This window comes from Oryzias latipes, chromosome 16 (assembly GCF_053564925.1).
Source record: "Oryzias latipes strain Hd-rR chromosome 16, Olatipes_Hd-rR_3.1".
Lineage (NCBI taxonomy): Eukaryota > Metazoa > Chordata > Actinopteri > Beloniformes > Adrianichthyidae > Oryzias > Oryzias latipes.
The window spans coordinates 30,559,005-30,574,314 of NC_136252.1; the positions used below are offsets into that span (position 1 = coordinate 30,559,005).

A 15,310-nucleotide genomic window follows, 5' to 3' on the forward strand; every position below is an offset into this window, starting at 1 on the left:
ACCCACCCCGCCCTCAATCCAGAACATAACTGAGCTCAGAGCTTGGGTTACCTTGTTCCAAATATAAGAACTAAGTTTGAGTGTTGAGCATCAGCAGATTTATGAACAGAAGCAGCTGCAAACCTCTCCGAAGTTTAAAAGCATTTCTCAGGTTCCTTTGACTATTTGTTTTTTCATGTATCCCTGAATTAAAACAAAAAACAAAAAAACAAGACAAATGTTTTCTTCTTTCTTTTTTTTTTTAAAATCAAACAAAAAAGCCTTACATTTGATGCCTGCTAACAATTATAAAGTTAGTTTATCTATAGGCTGGAGAGTTTTCTTTCCCTCTGATTTCTGACTGTAGAGCACAATACATTTTTGCTGAGACAAAAACAGTCCCTTATGGTAAATATTCATAAAATATAGAAATATTCCTTCCTCGTGATGCTGACTCCCTACATTCAAATACATTATGCAGCTAGGCTTTTGGGGACTTCTCGTGCTGTTATCAGATACTAAAAGTACCTCCAGTGGTCATTACAATGCATGAGAAAATTTTAAGCATATCTATAAGGATGTCTGACTGAGTTTGTGATGATTCGTTCAACCAAATCCACCAAATGACAAAACTTCCAATCTCACGGCAGTAGCTCTAGTGAAGTACCTTGTGTTTCATGCAGAGGGCAGTGTGGAGTCGATTTCTACAAATGGACAGTTGAAGATCTATATAAATATATTGTTGGTGGACTTACCGGTGCTCCTAAACTAAAGTGTCTTGATTCATTTCCTAAACAGGTGATCAGACATGTGGCTGCATCATGGCTCTACTCCTATCAACCCTAGCAGACATTCAGCCCCATGGGGTCTAGAGAGGACTACATCCATTTACCAGTTCCTTCTTGCAAATAAAGTCGGTATCCAAGATTAAGAGCCACTTTGTTTATGTTCTGAAACTGTTTGGGGGTAATTGTTCAGCAGAATGTTTGGAGTTCATGTCAAGTTAAAAACTGAAAAGAAGACTTGAAAAAACACTGATTAACAAAAACATTTTTATTCATGTGTATCAAAACAAAAATAGTCAAAAAGTTAAATATTGAATTAAAAGAATCCACAATTCCCTGATGCTGCGTTCACTGACTATTAACCACTGGACTTGACCCTGTTCAATGAAGTTCAAAGAAACGAACAAAATTGTACAATTCACTTCCAAACTGACAAACAAGTTCACTTTTTGACTGGATAATACCTTTGTGGTTCAGTTTCTACTCCCCAAAACTCCTGCAGTTTATTTAAACTGTGAATTTGCAGAGTTTTTATGGCTGTAGTGATCTATTCTTGTTTTAAGATGATAGTTTCTGTCCACAGCAATCTAGCCACATCCGTGACTTATAAATGCTTTTGTTCGTTAGCCAAACTATGCTCAGTGTGCTCAGATGACTGGAGGCCAAAGCCTTTATCCCTCAGGAAGTTTGTTACAGCCATGTACAGAAACAGGAAAATAAACAGAAAAGAACAATGAACAATTCTGTTATAATAGATATTCTTCTGCAGGGTTTGTGTCTTTTTATCTGTGCAGGGAAAGTTCCCACATTTCTTCTCCGTCTCCTCATAGAATGTGTTTTAGCAATCATCTGAAGGGGCAAATGAAGGCGGCGTCTCCTCATCCGAATCAAACTCCACGTTGTTGTCTTTGACCCACTGTCCATTTCCGTCCTGTAACCAGCCATTGCTGTAAAAGAAAAAAAAGAAAAATCATAAAGAATGTAGAATGAGGCCATAATGTTTGAGCCTCAGCATCAGTATTTAAACCAAAGCAGATAAAAACTGAGAAAACCAAAATCAACTCTGTAGGAGCCAGTTTGACATATTTTGATAAACTTTCACAATTATGAATTTATTATCTCAACCTTCCATACGTTTATTGAAGAACTTTGTTAAGATTTGGTGGATTTATTACTTTATTTGTTGATAGGCGTGCCATTTGTTTATGTCAGGATTGGACGCAGATGTTTTAAAATGTCAAGTCTTGTGTACATCCCATATATTTGTTACCCTATAAATCACAATGTACAGAAATGGTGCAAACACAAATAAATGAGTGAGAGAACAAATCAAGGAAGCAGAATAATTTCAACGGGCCGCATGTGAAGATGCTGGAGAGGAGCTGGGTGTGGAGCCTGAGGCAGAGGACTTCACTCATTTTATCAGTTTACTGCTTGGACTGTTAAGCTAAGAGTTTCTAAAACATAGTTTCTGTGGCCTGCAGATTCAATCTAGCACTGGTGACAAAAAGGAAAAGAGAGTTTTGCACCTTTTCAGTTTGAGGTAGTGCTCCATCTCTCTTCGCCTCTGCGGCGTTATGAGTTCTGCCGTTTGTCTCGACTCAGACTGACACTGAATTCTGTCTTTGGATGAACAAGACTCTACAAAAATAAAAATAAAAGCATCAGTTGAAACAGAACCATCAGTTATTTTAAATAAAATATCAAAATATGATTTCTAGGAGCAGATTTTACCTGTGAAACAATCACTAGAATCACTTGTGGATGCATTGTCAGAAACTTCTGGTTTCCAACATGCAGATGGGAAATTGTGTTGAAATGTGTTTCCAGCAGTGCTCGACTGTCCTTTATTCAACTTTGTACTGAAAATAAATAAATAAACAGATATATGTTCACATCTTTACTTCCATTTTAAACTACAGATGAGTATTTTAACCTTAAATGATGACCAACCTGGTTTTTCTGTGGCAGCTGTTGTATGGAACAGTCTTCAGAAGAGCATGATGGGTAAGTTTCCGGGTCTGTGCCAGTAAAGGTGCCGAACTGGAGGGCTCCTGCAATCACAACAAAAGAGACTTGTCTCTCAGACTGAGCTCTGACAGACTCCAACTCAGCTAAATGCTCCATGTGTCCTCTGGCCGGCTCTGCTCATGTTTTCCACCAGCAGACACCCGCTTCAACTCACGCTGCAGAGTCTACAGGTTGTCTGAGTCACGTGGCAGCCACAAGCACGTACTGGATGTCACACAAGAATACGACTTATTCTTATATCCATATTTAACATGTTACAAGCAGCGACATAATATCTTTACAGGAGTACAGGAGGTGCATCCTTTCTACAACTGTCATTCCAAAACAAGTCAATAAAGTACTATAATTCAGCAACAATAAAAATTTAACCACAATAACACTAAGTATTTAGTCGTCTCTGTAAAAACGGTCGGTCGGTCGGTCGGTCGGTCGGTCATCACACGGTCATCATGTCATTGTTTCGTGTGATGGTCGGTCGGTCGGTCATCATGTCATTGTTTCGTGTGATGGTCGGTCGGTCGGTCATCATGTCATTGTTTCGTGTGATGGTCGGTCGGTCGGTCATCATGTCATTGTTTCGTGTGATGGTCGGTCGGTCGGTCGGTCGGTCGGTCGGTCGGTCGGTACGTCGGTCGGTCGGTACGTCGGTCGGTCGGTCGGTCGGTACGTCGGTCGGTCGGTCGGTCGGTCGGTCGGTCGGTCAAAATACAAAATTACCCGCAGGTAAAATGATCAAGTTGAAGCTCCAAACCTCTTTGTCTTCTGCTCTGACATAATCTTCATGTTTTCTTTTTGCAATTTCATTCTTGAACTTTGACTTTTTCCCATAAAAGGATTTTAAACCTAAAACACAAAACAAAAAAACACAACGGATATAAAAGCATGCACCAAAAGCACATGCATAATAAAACTTTATTTAAAAAATAAGAAAACATATATGACATATTTACATGTCACACCCATTCTGGAGTGACATTTACATCCATTTTCTACCAATACTCTGTTATGTAGCATTAATGTCGGAAAACAACGAACGTCAGGCGAATGATGCTCACACCTCCTGTCATTAGTGCCTTAATATGACACACCTGTTACATCAACAACACAGAAGATCTGTTTGGGGCCAAATGTGCAAACACTATCTGAGAGAAATGAGCCTACAGTGTTTTGTCTACATCTAAATATGACCACCAAGACACTTTTATACTGGGGAATTTAAAAATTTTCCACACTAAGAGTCACTTTTTAAGGAGGATATTTACCTTCTAAATGCTTCTTCCCTTGCCTGTGGACTGTCAACATGTCAACTGTGTCAAACACTGGGCGATACGAACACACAAGGCACGTGTACCTGTGTGGAGCGAACGCAGAAAGGTGAGTTACTTTCACAACAAAACTGACACTTAGGGTTTAGTTATATTCACCTGCCATTACTCAGAAGAGCAGCTTCATCTTCCGGAATAAAATTGGACAAAAGGTCAGATACACGCCGTTTCTGTAAACCAACAGCCCAAATCATCAGTAAGTATTTCATAGCAGATGAAAAATTTACATTAAATACTTTACCAAACAGTTTTCATTTACTCTGTGTACATTATATCCATATGAAACTTGCTACTAGCTAAGCTAGCAAAACAAATAAAAAACGACAGCGTATGAACTTTAAGAAAGCCTATTCTTTTATGAATACAATGTATTATATCATTTTAAATACCTTTAAAATATTAAGTTGGCTCCCATCATTTCCTTCCCTTTTGAATGACATAATTATATCGAAGTAAATCAATGGTATAAACACCAGATTAACGGCTAGCTCAATGAGTTAACTCATTGGGCTAGCTTCTCTATACGTCACACTATCCCGGAAGTGTTGGTAGTGCTGCATTCAGGGACAAACATGTACACTTTTTTTGTCCACGATTTCCAGCTAACCACGTTGCAGTTTCCCATCGTACCATTTCATTTATTTATGGTCAAGTTAACTAGTCTAACAAACCATTGTTAAAATATTATTTTACATTTAAATTGATTTGTTTGCATGTACTCTTAAGAAAGCATCGATGTGAAATGTTTATAACATCACATATTTTTTGTAAATAAATCGCGAAGGGGAAAAAAACTGCCTATTTTAATCAATGAAATTTTAATTCATACTAAACAAACTCTGATTAAAATAAAAAAAATAAAAATGTTATGTTTTCATTTAAATTTCAGTATTCAAATTACTTTGAACACAACCCACCCAATGAGAGCCGTCATTCACAGCGGCAGCCATGGCAACAGACTGCAGCTGACTGAAAAAAACAACATATTTAAAGTTTTTAGATATGTTTTTAGATTGTTTACTGACAGTTAAGCTATGTTTAAGGTGTTTTAAGTAGTTTTTCTTCAATTCCCGACTGTTGATAAGGTTCAGGCAGTGCCATTTCGGCACTTTGGCAAGAAGAAGATGAATTAGTCGATACTTTAGCAGCTAGCAGGTGAACTGGGCTTGCTAGTTTAGGACGACGTCAAACCAGTTCCAACATTAAAATTGCGTACGTGTTACTGATGATTTTCACATAAATAATTATCGGATATGTCCGGACAACGAGCGGCTTTGCCATCCGGGAGAGGCGGTCTTCTTCGCGGAAGCCGAGCTATGTCGTACGGCAGCTTGATGCGATCGTCGCCGGCGTCTCCGGTCCGCCAGAGACACGTTGAACACACGGTTCAGTCCGGAGACACGCTCCAAGGTCTGGCCCTGAAGTATGGAGTCTCTGTAAGTATAATAAACCAGATTTGTACTCCCTACTTTAGACAATTAAAACAATTTGAAATATTAACAAGGAACATCTTTTGTTTCCACACTAAAAGTAAAATCTATTCATTGGTTTTATGTTATGACATAATTTTTTTTGATTCTGACATTTGTTAGTTTAAAAAAAAAACAACAACATTCTTCTGTCTTCCAGATGGAACAAATCAAGAGAGCAAATAGGCTTTACACCAACGACTCTATTTTCCTGAAGAAGTCTCTGTCGATCCCTGTTCTGTCAGACCTGAAAGGGATTCATTTGTCTGAGGACTGTGAAGAACAAAGTTCTCACGATGTCGTGGTTCAGAACGGGACAAACTTCTCTGAGAGGACAGACGATGATGGGAAAAGACCTTCAGACCTGAAACCTCTGGATTTTCTGAGAAGACTGGATGAAGGAATCAACCAGACCAAGCAGACGGCAGTGAGAAGATGTCAGGATGCAGAGGAGAGGTACTGACAGCTTCAGCGGTTCACATGCAACCTCCTTTTGTCAAGATGTTTCTTTTAAAAACACAGTTCTTGACATGTTTCCACTCTCATAGATAAACGGGTTGGTAATATTCTGGAAAGATTTCTCTTCTGGGATTTGGTGTTTTATTAAAAAAACTGGTTTCTTTTTGGTATGACCTGTTCTAAAAATAGAAATCTTTAACTTTTGACTCAATACTAGACTGATGCTTCCACGTTAGCTCCTGATCTGTTCAAAGAAAATAGGCGGCAATACTGTTTATCTTTTTTTTGTAATGTTTTGTTTGCTAAAACATTGTGTACTTTGTCTCTGCCTTAGGGTTGTGTTTCCTGTTTGCGTAGGATTGCACAAATGTTTAAGCCACTTCTTATTTCTATTGTTTTGCTTCCTAGAATCCATTTTTTTTTCTAAGCCTGAACCTTTCACTCTTCATGTTCTCTAAAGGACTTTGGGTTCAACTTCAAAAGTTTTTTTTTTTTGCCTTTTCCCTCAATTTTAGACCAGTCGACTCTTCAGAGAGCTAAAACATGTCATTTTATACATTTCTTTTACATTGGCATTATTCATAAATGTATTTAATCAAGCCAGGAAGGTGATGGGAATACGTGTTCAGAGCTTCAAAATGTCACGTCTCTTTTCTTTCCTTGCAGAGTTGCAGCCCTAGAAGCTGCCTGTTCAAGCAGAAGCCCTGAATGGAGGCTGCTAACCAGATCGCAGAGCGTCAACGCAGCGCTCGGAGCAGTGCCCCTCACCGTCACCACGCTCACCAAACGGCTGAGGGACAGGGAGGACGAGATCTTTGAATTATGACAACGCTTTTTCTGGCACAACTTTTGAACCAGCTTCCTTCTGGGTTTCAGGAACCTGAGCCCAGGATGGCACAGAATCTCACACTAAACCAACGAACCTCTGCTAATTCTGCAGGCTCTATTATACCTATAAACACAGTTAAATGTATTTCTCAAATATGTTTTGTTTTTCTCTTTCAACTATACACACATATTGGAAATTTGACCATAAACATACACCAAGAAAAGCCAAACTTTTCCATGTGGTAGTAGAAGGTTTGGATTTTCTCACATTCAGGAAATCTGTAAGATCAGAAATGTGAATTTTTGTCACATGTTGGTCTGATCATTTGACACAGTTTTATACTACTTTTTTTAAAAATTCACAGTAAAAATAGCCTCTCAAACAGCCCAGAAGTGGATCAGTTACTGCTATACACTTTACAGGTAATGTAGCCAAGGGAAAAGAATCTAAGACAGGATATTTTTAGTCTTTTATGTTCTGTTTTTATAAAACTAATTTTTAAAATAAATGTTTTAGATTCAACTAAGGCACTATTGGATATAAAAATGTTTAGGGAGTCACTGCTACATATTTCTACTCCATGTGAATTTACTTTTGTAGTCATTTACACTGTTGAAACATGACAAACCCTTTTTTTTTACCTCAGACTAGGGCTTTAGCATGTATGAGCCATTAGTTCATCTTAATGTGTTGCGAGTGTCCAGAATGATTGTCGGAATAAATAAAGTTTTGTCTGTTCACCATCTTTATTGCTGCTTGTAGATCATTGTCCTAAAACTTCAGTCAATACACTTCCTGGTGCTGAAGTTTCTCTTGTAAACCACTAGATGGCAGTACTGACCTAAAGTGGTGTTTTCCCATGTTTTTTAGTTCATACAATCCACCAGCTGAATATGAAGGCTGAAGGCTGCTCATTATCAGTAGTTCTGTAAAACATTTATAGGTCTCGACCGTTGAACACTGGAAGTAAATGGAGTTCAAGTCTGTTCATTCTCAAGTTTGATTTCCAATTATAATTACTCAAAGTGGCACACTTGAATTGGAAATGAATGCATCACTTGTATAACAGAATTGGCAAACTACTTCTCCAGCATGTCCTCTGAACAGTGAGGAGCACGAATGTTTCCCTCATTGATGGCGGCAGTTCAGCAGAAAGGTCCAACATTCCAGTCTTTGACGCGTCTCCCAGTGTCTGTGGCACGTATCCTGCTTTTGTGTCATATCGTCCCGTCCTCCACCAGTTTGTTGAGTCCTTTGCAGATCCTAGTGAGGTTGGGCCGGAAGTTGCTATTGGGGTCATACAGCTTGGTCAGGAGCTGAGGGTCACCGTAATGGTTGAAGACGTGGTTGATGCGGCCGTGAGACTTGGGGGTGAGGTGGGTGTTGACCAGTTTTAGCAGCAGATCTCTGCAGTCGGCTAAAATCTCTGACATCACGGTCTTGTCGAATGTGAAGTCCACCTGTGTGAAGAAGTTGGAATTATGACCTTAACTCCTAGGCAATACATCATTGTGTGTCAACAGACAGAGAATCACAAAAATGTCTTTGTTTATGGGAAATTAAGAGCTAAAACCATTCCCTTTTAACAGGTAAATGCAACAAATGCTCTATTTTACTCATTTGTTCTATATATTCATAAAGTCTCCTAAAGTATAAAATTAAAGAAAAATAATACACAATTAAAAAAAATGTAAGTCATGGTAGTTTGATTCTAACTCTGGTATGCAAGAGCAGATGACATGTTAAGTTATAATTAGTTTCTACCAGCTTTAATTATACCCTTGTTTTCTCATTTTGATCTAAGTCCTTTATTGCAGTTTGTACAGTTCTCACCTTTCCAAAGCCATTTCATCTCTGAAAGGTGTGTTGCAACCAAAACCTATTCAGTTTCACGGTAAATGGCAATGCGTGGAAGTGTGTACCTCATAGAAGCTGATGGCCGTCATGGCCCCCGTGTGGAGCTTTTTCTTGAAGTCTTGGGCCACTCGTAGTTCCTCATTGCTGAAACGGTTGTTTCGGAAAAGCACGCCGATCTTGACGGCGATTTTGACCAGGTCTTTGACGACCTTCTGGGCCTCTGATTTGTTTCCTGTGTACTCTTTGGAGACCCGGTACAGTTCGTCCAGGATCTCGCTGCTGGTGTCGTCGATAAACATTTGCACAGAGCTTTTGGTGGCCATGCTGCTGAGAATCTTCTTCTGTGCCTTCATGGCCATGTCCTTGGAGCTGAATGCATCCATGGTTGCCTGAATATCATAAAAAAAAATCAAATTTAGCTGTTGTTGTGGGGTTTGACAGTGAAAACATCTACAGAAGTTAGATAAAAGTGATAAATGGATGATTGAAAAGTGAAAGTTAGATGTCAGGTTTGCACATTTGGCAAACACAAGTTTAGGTGCTGTAAAACCAGCCATTCTAGTTTATTAAATGTAGGTGATGTTGTAATAAAATATTTTATCATGGGAACTGATACAGAAAACGCTTATATAGTTTTTTCACTTTTCAATGTGACGACTTGCATTTCCTGGTTGTTTTTCAGGCTTTCTCGATCAATTATTAGCTTGTTTTTCACTTCAAGCTTCATTTCTGAAAGTAAAACTGTGAAATGTGCACACGCGCCGTTATTTAGTTTCATGTCGGTCCCAGAGTTTGTTGTTTTGTCTGACACGCACACGTGGTGTCATGGAGAGACTCAACAGAGTTTTAATTTCTCCGCTGAGATTTTAACTACACCCAGCATCCGTCACCGAGAACCTCCCGGGAGGTCATCGGCACACATACGGAGCGGTGCGACGCAGCTACAAAGTCGGCTTTTATCCTTAATTTTCAACACAGTTTGACTTAATTCCTTTAAATCTAATTTATTCCCCCCTGCTAATCTCTTGTATGGAAGCAGCAACATTCAAAGCGGAGCCCTCAAATAGAGAAATAAACCTGCACTTTATTTATCTGATCTCCTTATCACGGAGGCTTACAGAGACTGAGCAAGACAAATAGGGTTTTATTTGCACATCACAAACATAACAATGTGGTATCAAAGCTGCGTGCTTCTTTCACTGCATGGAGCAAGTGTTTCTGTACAAAGCTTGTACTAAAAAGATATCCAACTCTTCCGTTTTGGGCTCACAACAGCTTAAATCAGAGTCATTTGCTTTTCTTCCACCTTAATCCAACATGCGAGTGTGCTGAGAAAGCACAGAATCCACTAAGAGATATAGTATCTTTAGCAAACATCCGTGCCACTGCGATGGCTGAGTACCCTCTCTGTCTTCCTGTGTTATTCAGGTCTTTCTTGAGCGGAAAGACTGTCTCACATCATCCCTCAGTGGCGCTTTCTCCTCCAAATCTCAGTTCTGGCCTGTGCAGACAAGTACTGAGAGGAGCATGCAGGCTGCATAGTTGAGACAGGTCCACGCGTGCCCGTTTGACTGCGATACGGCAAGAATGGAAAGTGTGCACCCTGTATCTTTAGTGGCTCCCTTTATTGCTGTGGTTAGCGTAGTGTTTGAGTTAAACATCAGCTACTCCGTTTCAGTAACATCCTGTGCATTAAAAAACAGCTTGTTGGCCTTTAGTCAGCCTGCTGGCGGCTTTAATGCGTGCCTCTTGTCCTTTGTTTCTGCAGGTTTGATGATGTTGCCCAACTCCACTCATGCACAGCCAAGCGTGTGGGCAACAGACTCTGGTATTTTCTTACACAGACAACTATTTTCTGATAATACATATCAGATGGGATGCATTCTTTCCCTCAACAGCTTCTGTTTTACTTCCAAACCGTTCACTTAGAAGAAATGTCAATTTCTAATAGCTGTCTTTGTTGGAAAAGCTTTGGGATTTAAGGGACATCCACTGGATTAATTTTCCTTAATGAAAGAAGAGCAGTGTGGTAGCTGTTTCGCAGTCATTTTTCAATCATGTTTTATTTACTTAAACAGGGCTGCAGGGACATGAGAGGCGTTCACAGTGTGCAGTCATTAGACAGAATGATGCACAGTAAAAGTCCCTCAGCAGGGGACAGCTCACTGTTTGGCATTTACTGCGCACAAACCCTTTTTCTGAAGCAGCCCTGTCAGGGGTCGAAGCTGTTTGGAGGAAAAGCATCGGAACATTTTCCTGCAACAACAGCAGACTGCCATGATAGCACTTTTTTTCTGTAATGCACATCGTTTTGTCGGTTGTTCTGAGCTGCAGTTTGTTGGTACAAGTGTATGGAAGAGGGGATTTAAGCGTTTATAACATTATTGTTGACATCCAGCAGGGAGAGAGTGCATTACACGTTCAAGTGTTCCTTTATTTCACTCCTCGTCTACATTAAGGAAAAGGCAGCAACGTCACCAGTTCTATTAACGTCACCACCCTGCAGGGTTGAATCTTTAAAAGCTAGACGGATGGACAGTCCAGGAAAGTCCTGGTAGAGTTTTTAGGCAGGAAGGATGGGTAAATACTTAGCATTCTTCAGATTGTACCAATGAGCTCCAGCCTTGTGCACATGTTTCAACTTGTGTGCAATCTAAAACAGTTTCTTGTTGTTCTGAAGGAGTTGGTGTTTACTCTCCATCAGAGAATCAAGCAGCGGATTTGAATTTGTGAAGGGAAACCGCTACACAGAAGAGCCCTCTTTGACCGAGCCGATCAAACTGCATTTTGTTAAATTGTTAGCGTGCAGAAGGCCTTAAAGCTCTCATCCTCACTGGGTTTTAGCTGAAGGCTTGGGGATGAGCTGCTGTACTTTTGCTGACAGCTCTTCAGAAAAAAAACAGCACAAATGACATTCAGTTACATAGAAAGAGAAGAGAAATCATCTGTCCTTTGGAGAAATCAGAACAGTTTACTCATCAAAAAGACCATATTTCCTGGACTGTTATTTATTTTCATTTCTTTTAAAAAGGTTTTCTGTCTTCACATGAAGCCTAATTATAGTTTCCACAAAAGCAGAAGTTGAAGTGCCCTCGTAAAGTGGAAGATACAAATGTGTTTTGAAACCCTCTACAAACTGCAGGTCTCTTTCAACATCGCACAACTGTCAGAGTTGTTCCAGCCTGCCTCACATCTGCAACAGGGAAGTGAAACAGCCGTCGGTTCAGCCCTGTCAACCCAAAAAGCACCTCGAGCGTTTGCCCCCTCACTTCGGGACCTTTTCTGTCTTTGGGTTGCGTGTTAACCTGCTGCAAATCAAAGCCGTATCAGCAGGGATGGGGATCGTCCGTCGCCTGGGGACTCGAGCAACACCCAGAGTGTGCAAACAAAAACGTGAGCTCTACATCTGTCTGACAGTGAGTGTCTCTCAACTCGTGCTCAGTTTGGGGAAGTTGGGTTAGTTTCCAGTCATTCCTCCGACTCAGTCTGCGCTTTGCAGCTCGCCCACAAACAATATTAGTTGTTTGTACGAAGCAGGAATCCATAATGACCATTTTTTCTCTTCTTGCTGTCACTTTTACCCGCACACGAGTGGAAAGGTCTTACCTGAGTGTTTGCTCAGTCCCCCCTCCCTGCTGGTGTGGGTGTCAGATGGTTCTCTGTGGATCAGGCTGACAGCTCAGGCTGGTCAAGTTAACGAGATCCCCTCATCTTCATGAAAAACAAAACCAGAACCCATAAACACAGCCCTCCTATGTTGCCTCTGTCAGTGCTCAACAGCCCGTCTTAAGATAATGTTCAGTTTTACTTCCTTGAGGAACTAAATTGCTATGACACACCCCTCAGTGTGAGTCTTTTTCCTCCCTCTCTCGCAGGCATTTTCTTTTGAAATTCAAACGACTTGAAACCTGTCTTTCTCTCATGTCCTCACTCGCCACACTCTGTATCTGTGTACCCCCCCACCCCACCTCTCTCAGATCTGCGTAATACTGATGTTGTGGCTCTACGTGTTCGGACAAGTGAAAACCCCAGAAAGAATTTAACAATATCTCAGCGGTGCAACCCGCTGAAAGGGGAGCGGCTTAACCCTCTTTTGTTTGTGCTCACCTTTGCTGGAATGTGGCTCCTGTCAGCGACACATGGGTCCCGCCCCAATCCATGCCCCAATCCAAACGGGTGGCGGGAGGGTATCTCACTGGTTCATAAACATGCGCTTGGCACGCTTTTAAAGTTCACACACAAGTCCTAAACACACTCAAGTTTGCTTATTCTTTTTTGCATTTAAAGATTACCACTTAGCTTTTTTTTTGTTTTTTTTAAACGTTAAAGACCCCCTCTGATGAAAATCGAGTTTTTGGTGTTTTTAAAGCTACGTACACACCGGACATGTGATGCGGGTTCAATGGCCGCATGTAGATTCTGACTTAAAGGGCCTATATCATGCTATTCTTAAGTCTTTCAGAGTAAACTATATCCATATTTATGCTAATATATTACCTTTCGCAATGCAAATGATTTTTGACGGCTCATTTTCCTACCTGGAAGTAAGACGACTCGATCTCTGAGGCTCCGCCTTTCACTCCTTGTGGGCGCCGCCCATTTCATGACATTATTCTAGAGCCGGCCTCTACAGCGTGACTGTGTTTTGCCCATGAAAACAAACAACATTCAAACTTTTGTAAAGATGGATTGTGGATTGCGTGGATTGTTCATATAAAATGAAAACGTGCATTGCCGATCACCGCTAGCTCCACATAGAAAGTGGGTGTGTGTGTTAGCCTGGGGGCGGTGCTAGCAGTTCAGACTCTTGCTGTTACTCACTTATGTACGTCAAAATTTGAGGAACTAGTCGTTTGATCGGGAGGGGCTGGTGCTCAGAGCACAGGTTTTTGATAGAAATACTCAGAAATGTGTGAATGGATCAAAATACCGCTCAGGGCTTTCTTTTTCCTTCTGGGTTACAGGAACCTGAGCCCAGGATGGCACCGAATCTCACACTAAACCAACGAACCTCTGCTAATTCTGCAGGGACTATTATACCTATAAACACAGTTAAATGTATTTCTCAAATATGTTTTTTCTTTTAAAGATTAAAAAAGTTGATTTTGCATGATATAGGCGCTTTAAATACTTGCGTAGCGATTAATGACCATGAAAGTTTTGAACCCCGGAAGCCTGAAAAGTGTGTTTACGCGTGTTTAAAGAGACTTTTCATTGGAAGTGGTTACTTGGATATGTGTTGCCGAGGGCTTTAACGTAGCAACACACATGTTCTTGTTGCATTATAATAAAAAATTCAGTTTAAAATTGCATTTCTGAGTATTTTTTAATTTAAATTGTTCCAATTCAAATTTGCAGTTCAACTAAGAGCAAATTTGTGATGTAGGTGGCCAAAAACTCCCTTCTCCGCTCCTTTCTGATGCATCCAAACGTCTTTGTTTTCCTCGTCTCCAACATTGCTTGCCATTCTTGTTGCGAGAGAGGCTGTAAGCTAGCAGGAGAGCACGTAAATAAAGAGCTCTCAGGCATGGGGAGGCGAAAGGGGGCAGGATTGCATCGCGCCAACAGTCCCTCCCACAACTCAGAGGTTGTAGGGATTTTTGCTCTCCAGAAACTGCTCTAGAAAATGACACAGGTTTGTATTAAAATTAATTAAAATAAACTGGGAAAACTTTTCAGTTTTCTATCATAGACTCTATGAAGATAGATGGTTTTCACTACCACACCATAAAGTAATAAACTAACTTTACTGCACGAATGAGGTTTTGTTTTGAGCTGTTAGTCTTCTCTGTGCAAGAAACAGAAATTTACCTGTGCATTATTCACAATAGAACCTTGAGTGACTGCTAGCTCTTCAATAGCTCCAACAGTCATGGCTGCTGTTCTGAAGTTTAGAAGTTGACAAACCTTTGGAGAAACAGGAAGTGTCCCCCGCTTGTTGATCTGCGGTCATCGGTCAGAGTATTTCGTCTGAATGACATCCAGCTGTGCTGCTGTCTGAGGCTCCCAGCATTCAGAAAAACACACGAATACACACAAATAATCACAGTCAGATGTTAGAAAGGGTCGCGGCGGGGTCCCAGCTGGACCACGGGGGGAGTGTCTGCTTGGGAGATCGGCCCATCGGATGGCGATGGAGACACACCTGCCTCTTTGTTTTTTCTGCCACCCTCTACCCTTCCTGCCTGCAAGACGAAGTTAAGTCGCGGTGAAGTTTGCAACAGCAGAAAGAGGTGGTCACCATGGCAACAGACAGGAAGCGGTGCTTAAGCGGTTTCCTGATGCTTTCCTCTTTATCGTATAATGACATCTTACAAGGAAGCATTAACACGGTGAACTCAGCTAAACATCTGTATGTGTGTGAACACCCTCGAATCTGTTTGTGCTAGAAAGAGGTCACGCTCAGCTCTCCAGCATGCGCAGCTTACGCAGCTGCCTTGTTTGGTTCAAACATAATGAGAGGATCTTACTCCATGTCCCGTATCTTTCATTAAAAGATCAGCAGAGGCTCACACGGTTGCTCCACATAATGGCAGTGTGTTATCACGAGATGACTAAAACAGAAGTAACTGTCCT

General features: G+C 40.9%; 3 protein-coding genes across 6 annotated transcripts; 1 reads left to right on the top strand and 2 right to left on the bottom strand.

Annotated features, from left to right (window-relative positions):
• Positions 1-1,017: 1,017 nt before the first annotated feature.
• On the bottom strand, positions 1,018-5,143 carry scnm1 (sodium channel modifier 1). 2 transcript variants are annotated; one of them, XM_078932702.1, is made up of 8 exons: positions 5,038-5,143; positions 4,220-4,290; positions 4,058-4,146; positions 3,547-3,638; positions 2,718-2,818; positions 2,499-2,626; positions 2,294-2,405; positions 1,018-1,711 (listed from the first exon to the last, which is right to left on the bottom strand). In XM_078932702.1, exons 1-8 carry the CDS (start codon positions 5,068-5,070, stop codon positions 1,603-1,605), a joined length of 735 nt encoding a protein of 244 aa, XP_078788828.1. In that variant the 5' UTR covers positions 5,071-5,143; the 3' UTR covers positions 1,018-1,602. The 2 variants fall into 2 exon arrangements, with proteins under 2 accessions (XP_078788828.1, XP_004078398.1); XM_004078350.5 differs by lacking the exon at positions 5,038-5,143 and adding an exon at positions 4,510-4,668.
• A 278-nt stretch (positions 5,144-5,421) lies between these two features.
• On the top strand, positions 5,422-7,620 carry lysmd1 (LysM, putative peptidoglycan-binding, domain containing 1). Its single transcript, XM_004078351.5, has 3 exons — positions 5,422-5,556; positions 5,750-6,045; positions 6,715-7,620. The coding sequence occupies exons 1-3, from the start codon at positions 5,437-5,439 to the stop codon at positions 6,872-6,874; spliced, it is 576 nt and encodes a 191-aa protein (XP_004078399.2). The 5' UTR covers positions 5,422-5,436; the 3' UTR covers positions 6,875-7,620.
• On the bottom strand, positions 7,605-14,916 carry tnfaip8l2b (tumor necrosis factor, alpha-induced protein 8-like 2b). Of its 3 annotated transcripts, XM_078932703.1 has the most exons (4): positions 14,642-14,916; positions 12,341-12,445; positions 8,800-9,123; positions 7,605-8,337 (listed from the first exon to the last, which is right to left on the bottom strand). In XM_078932703.1, exons 3-4 carry the CDS (start codon positions 9,115-9,117, stop codon positions 8,095-8,097), a joined length of 561 nt encoding a protein of 186 aa, XP_078788829.1. In that variant the 5' UTR covers positions 9,118-9,123; positions 12,341-12,445; positions 14,642-14,916; the 3' UTR covers positions 7,605-8,094. The 3 variants fall into 3 exon arrangements, with proteins under 3 accessions (XP_078788829.1, XP_078788830.1, XP_004078400.1); XM_078932704.1 differs by lacking the exon at positions 12,341-12,445 and having other exon boundaries at positions 14,642-14,721; XM_004078352.5 differs by lacking the exon at positions 14,642-14,916 and having other exon boundaries at positions 12,341-12,532.
• Between the last annotated feature and the right edge of the window lie 394 nt (positions 14,917-15,310).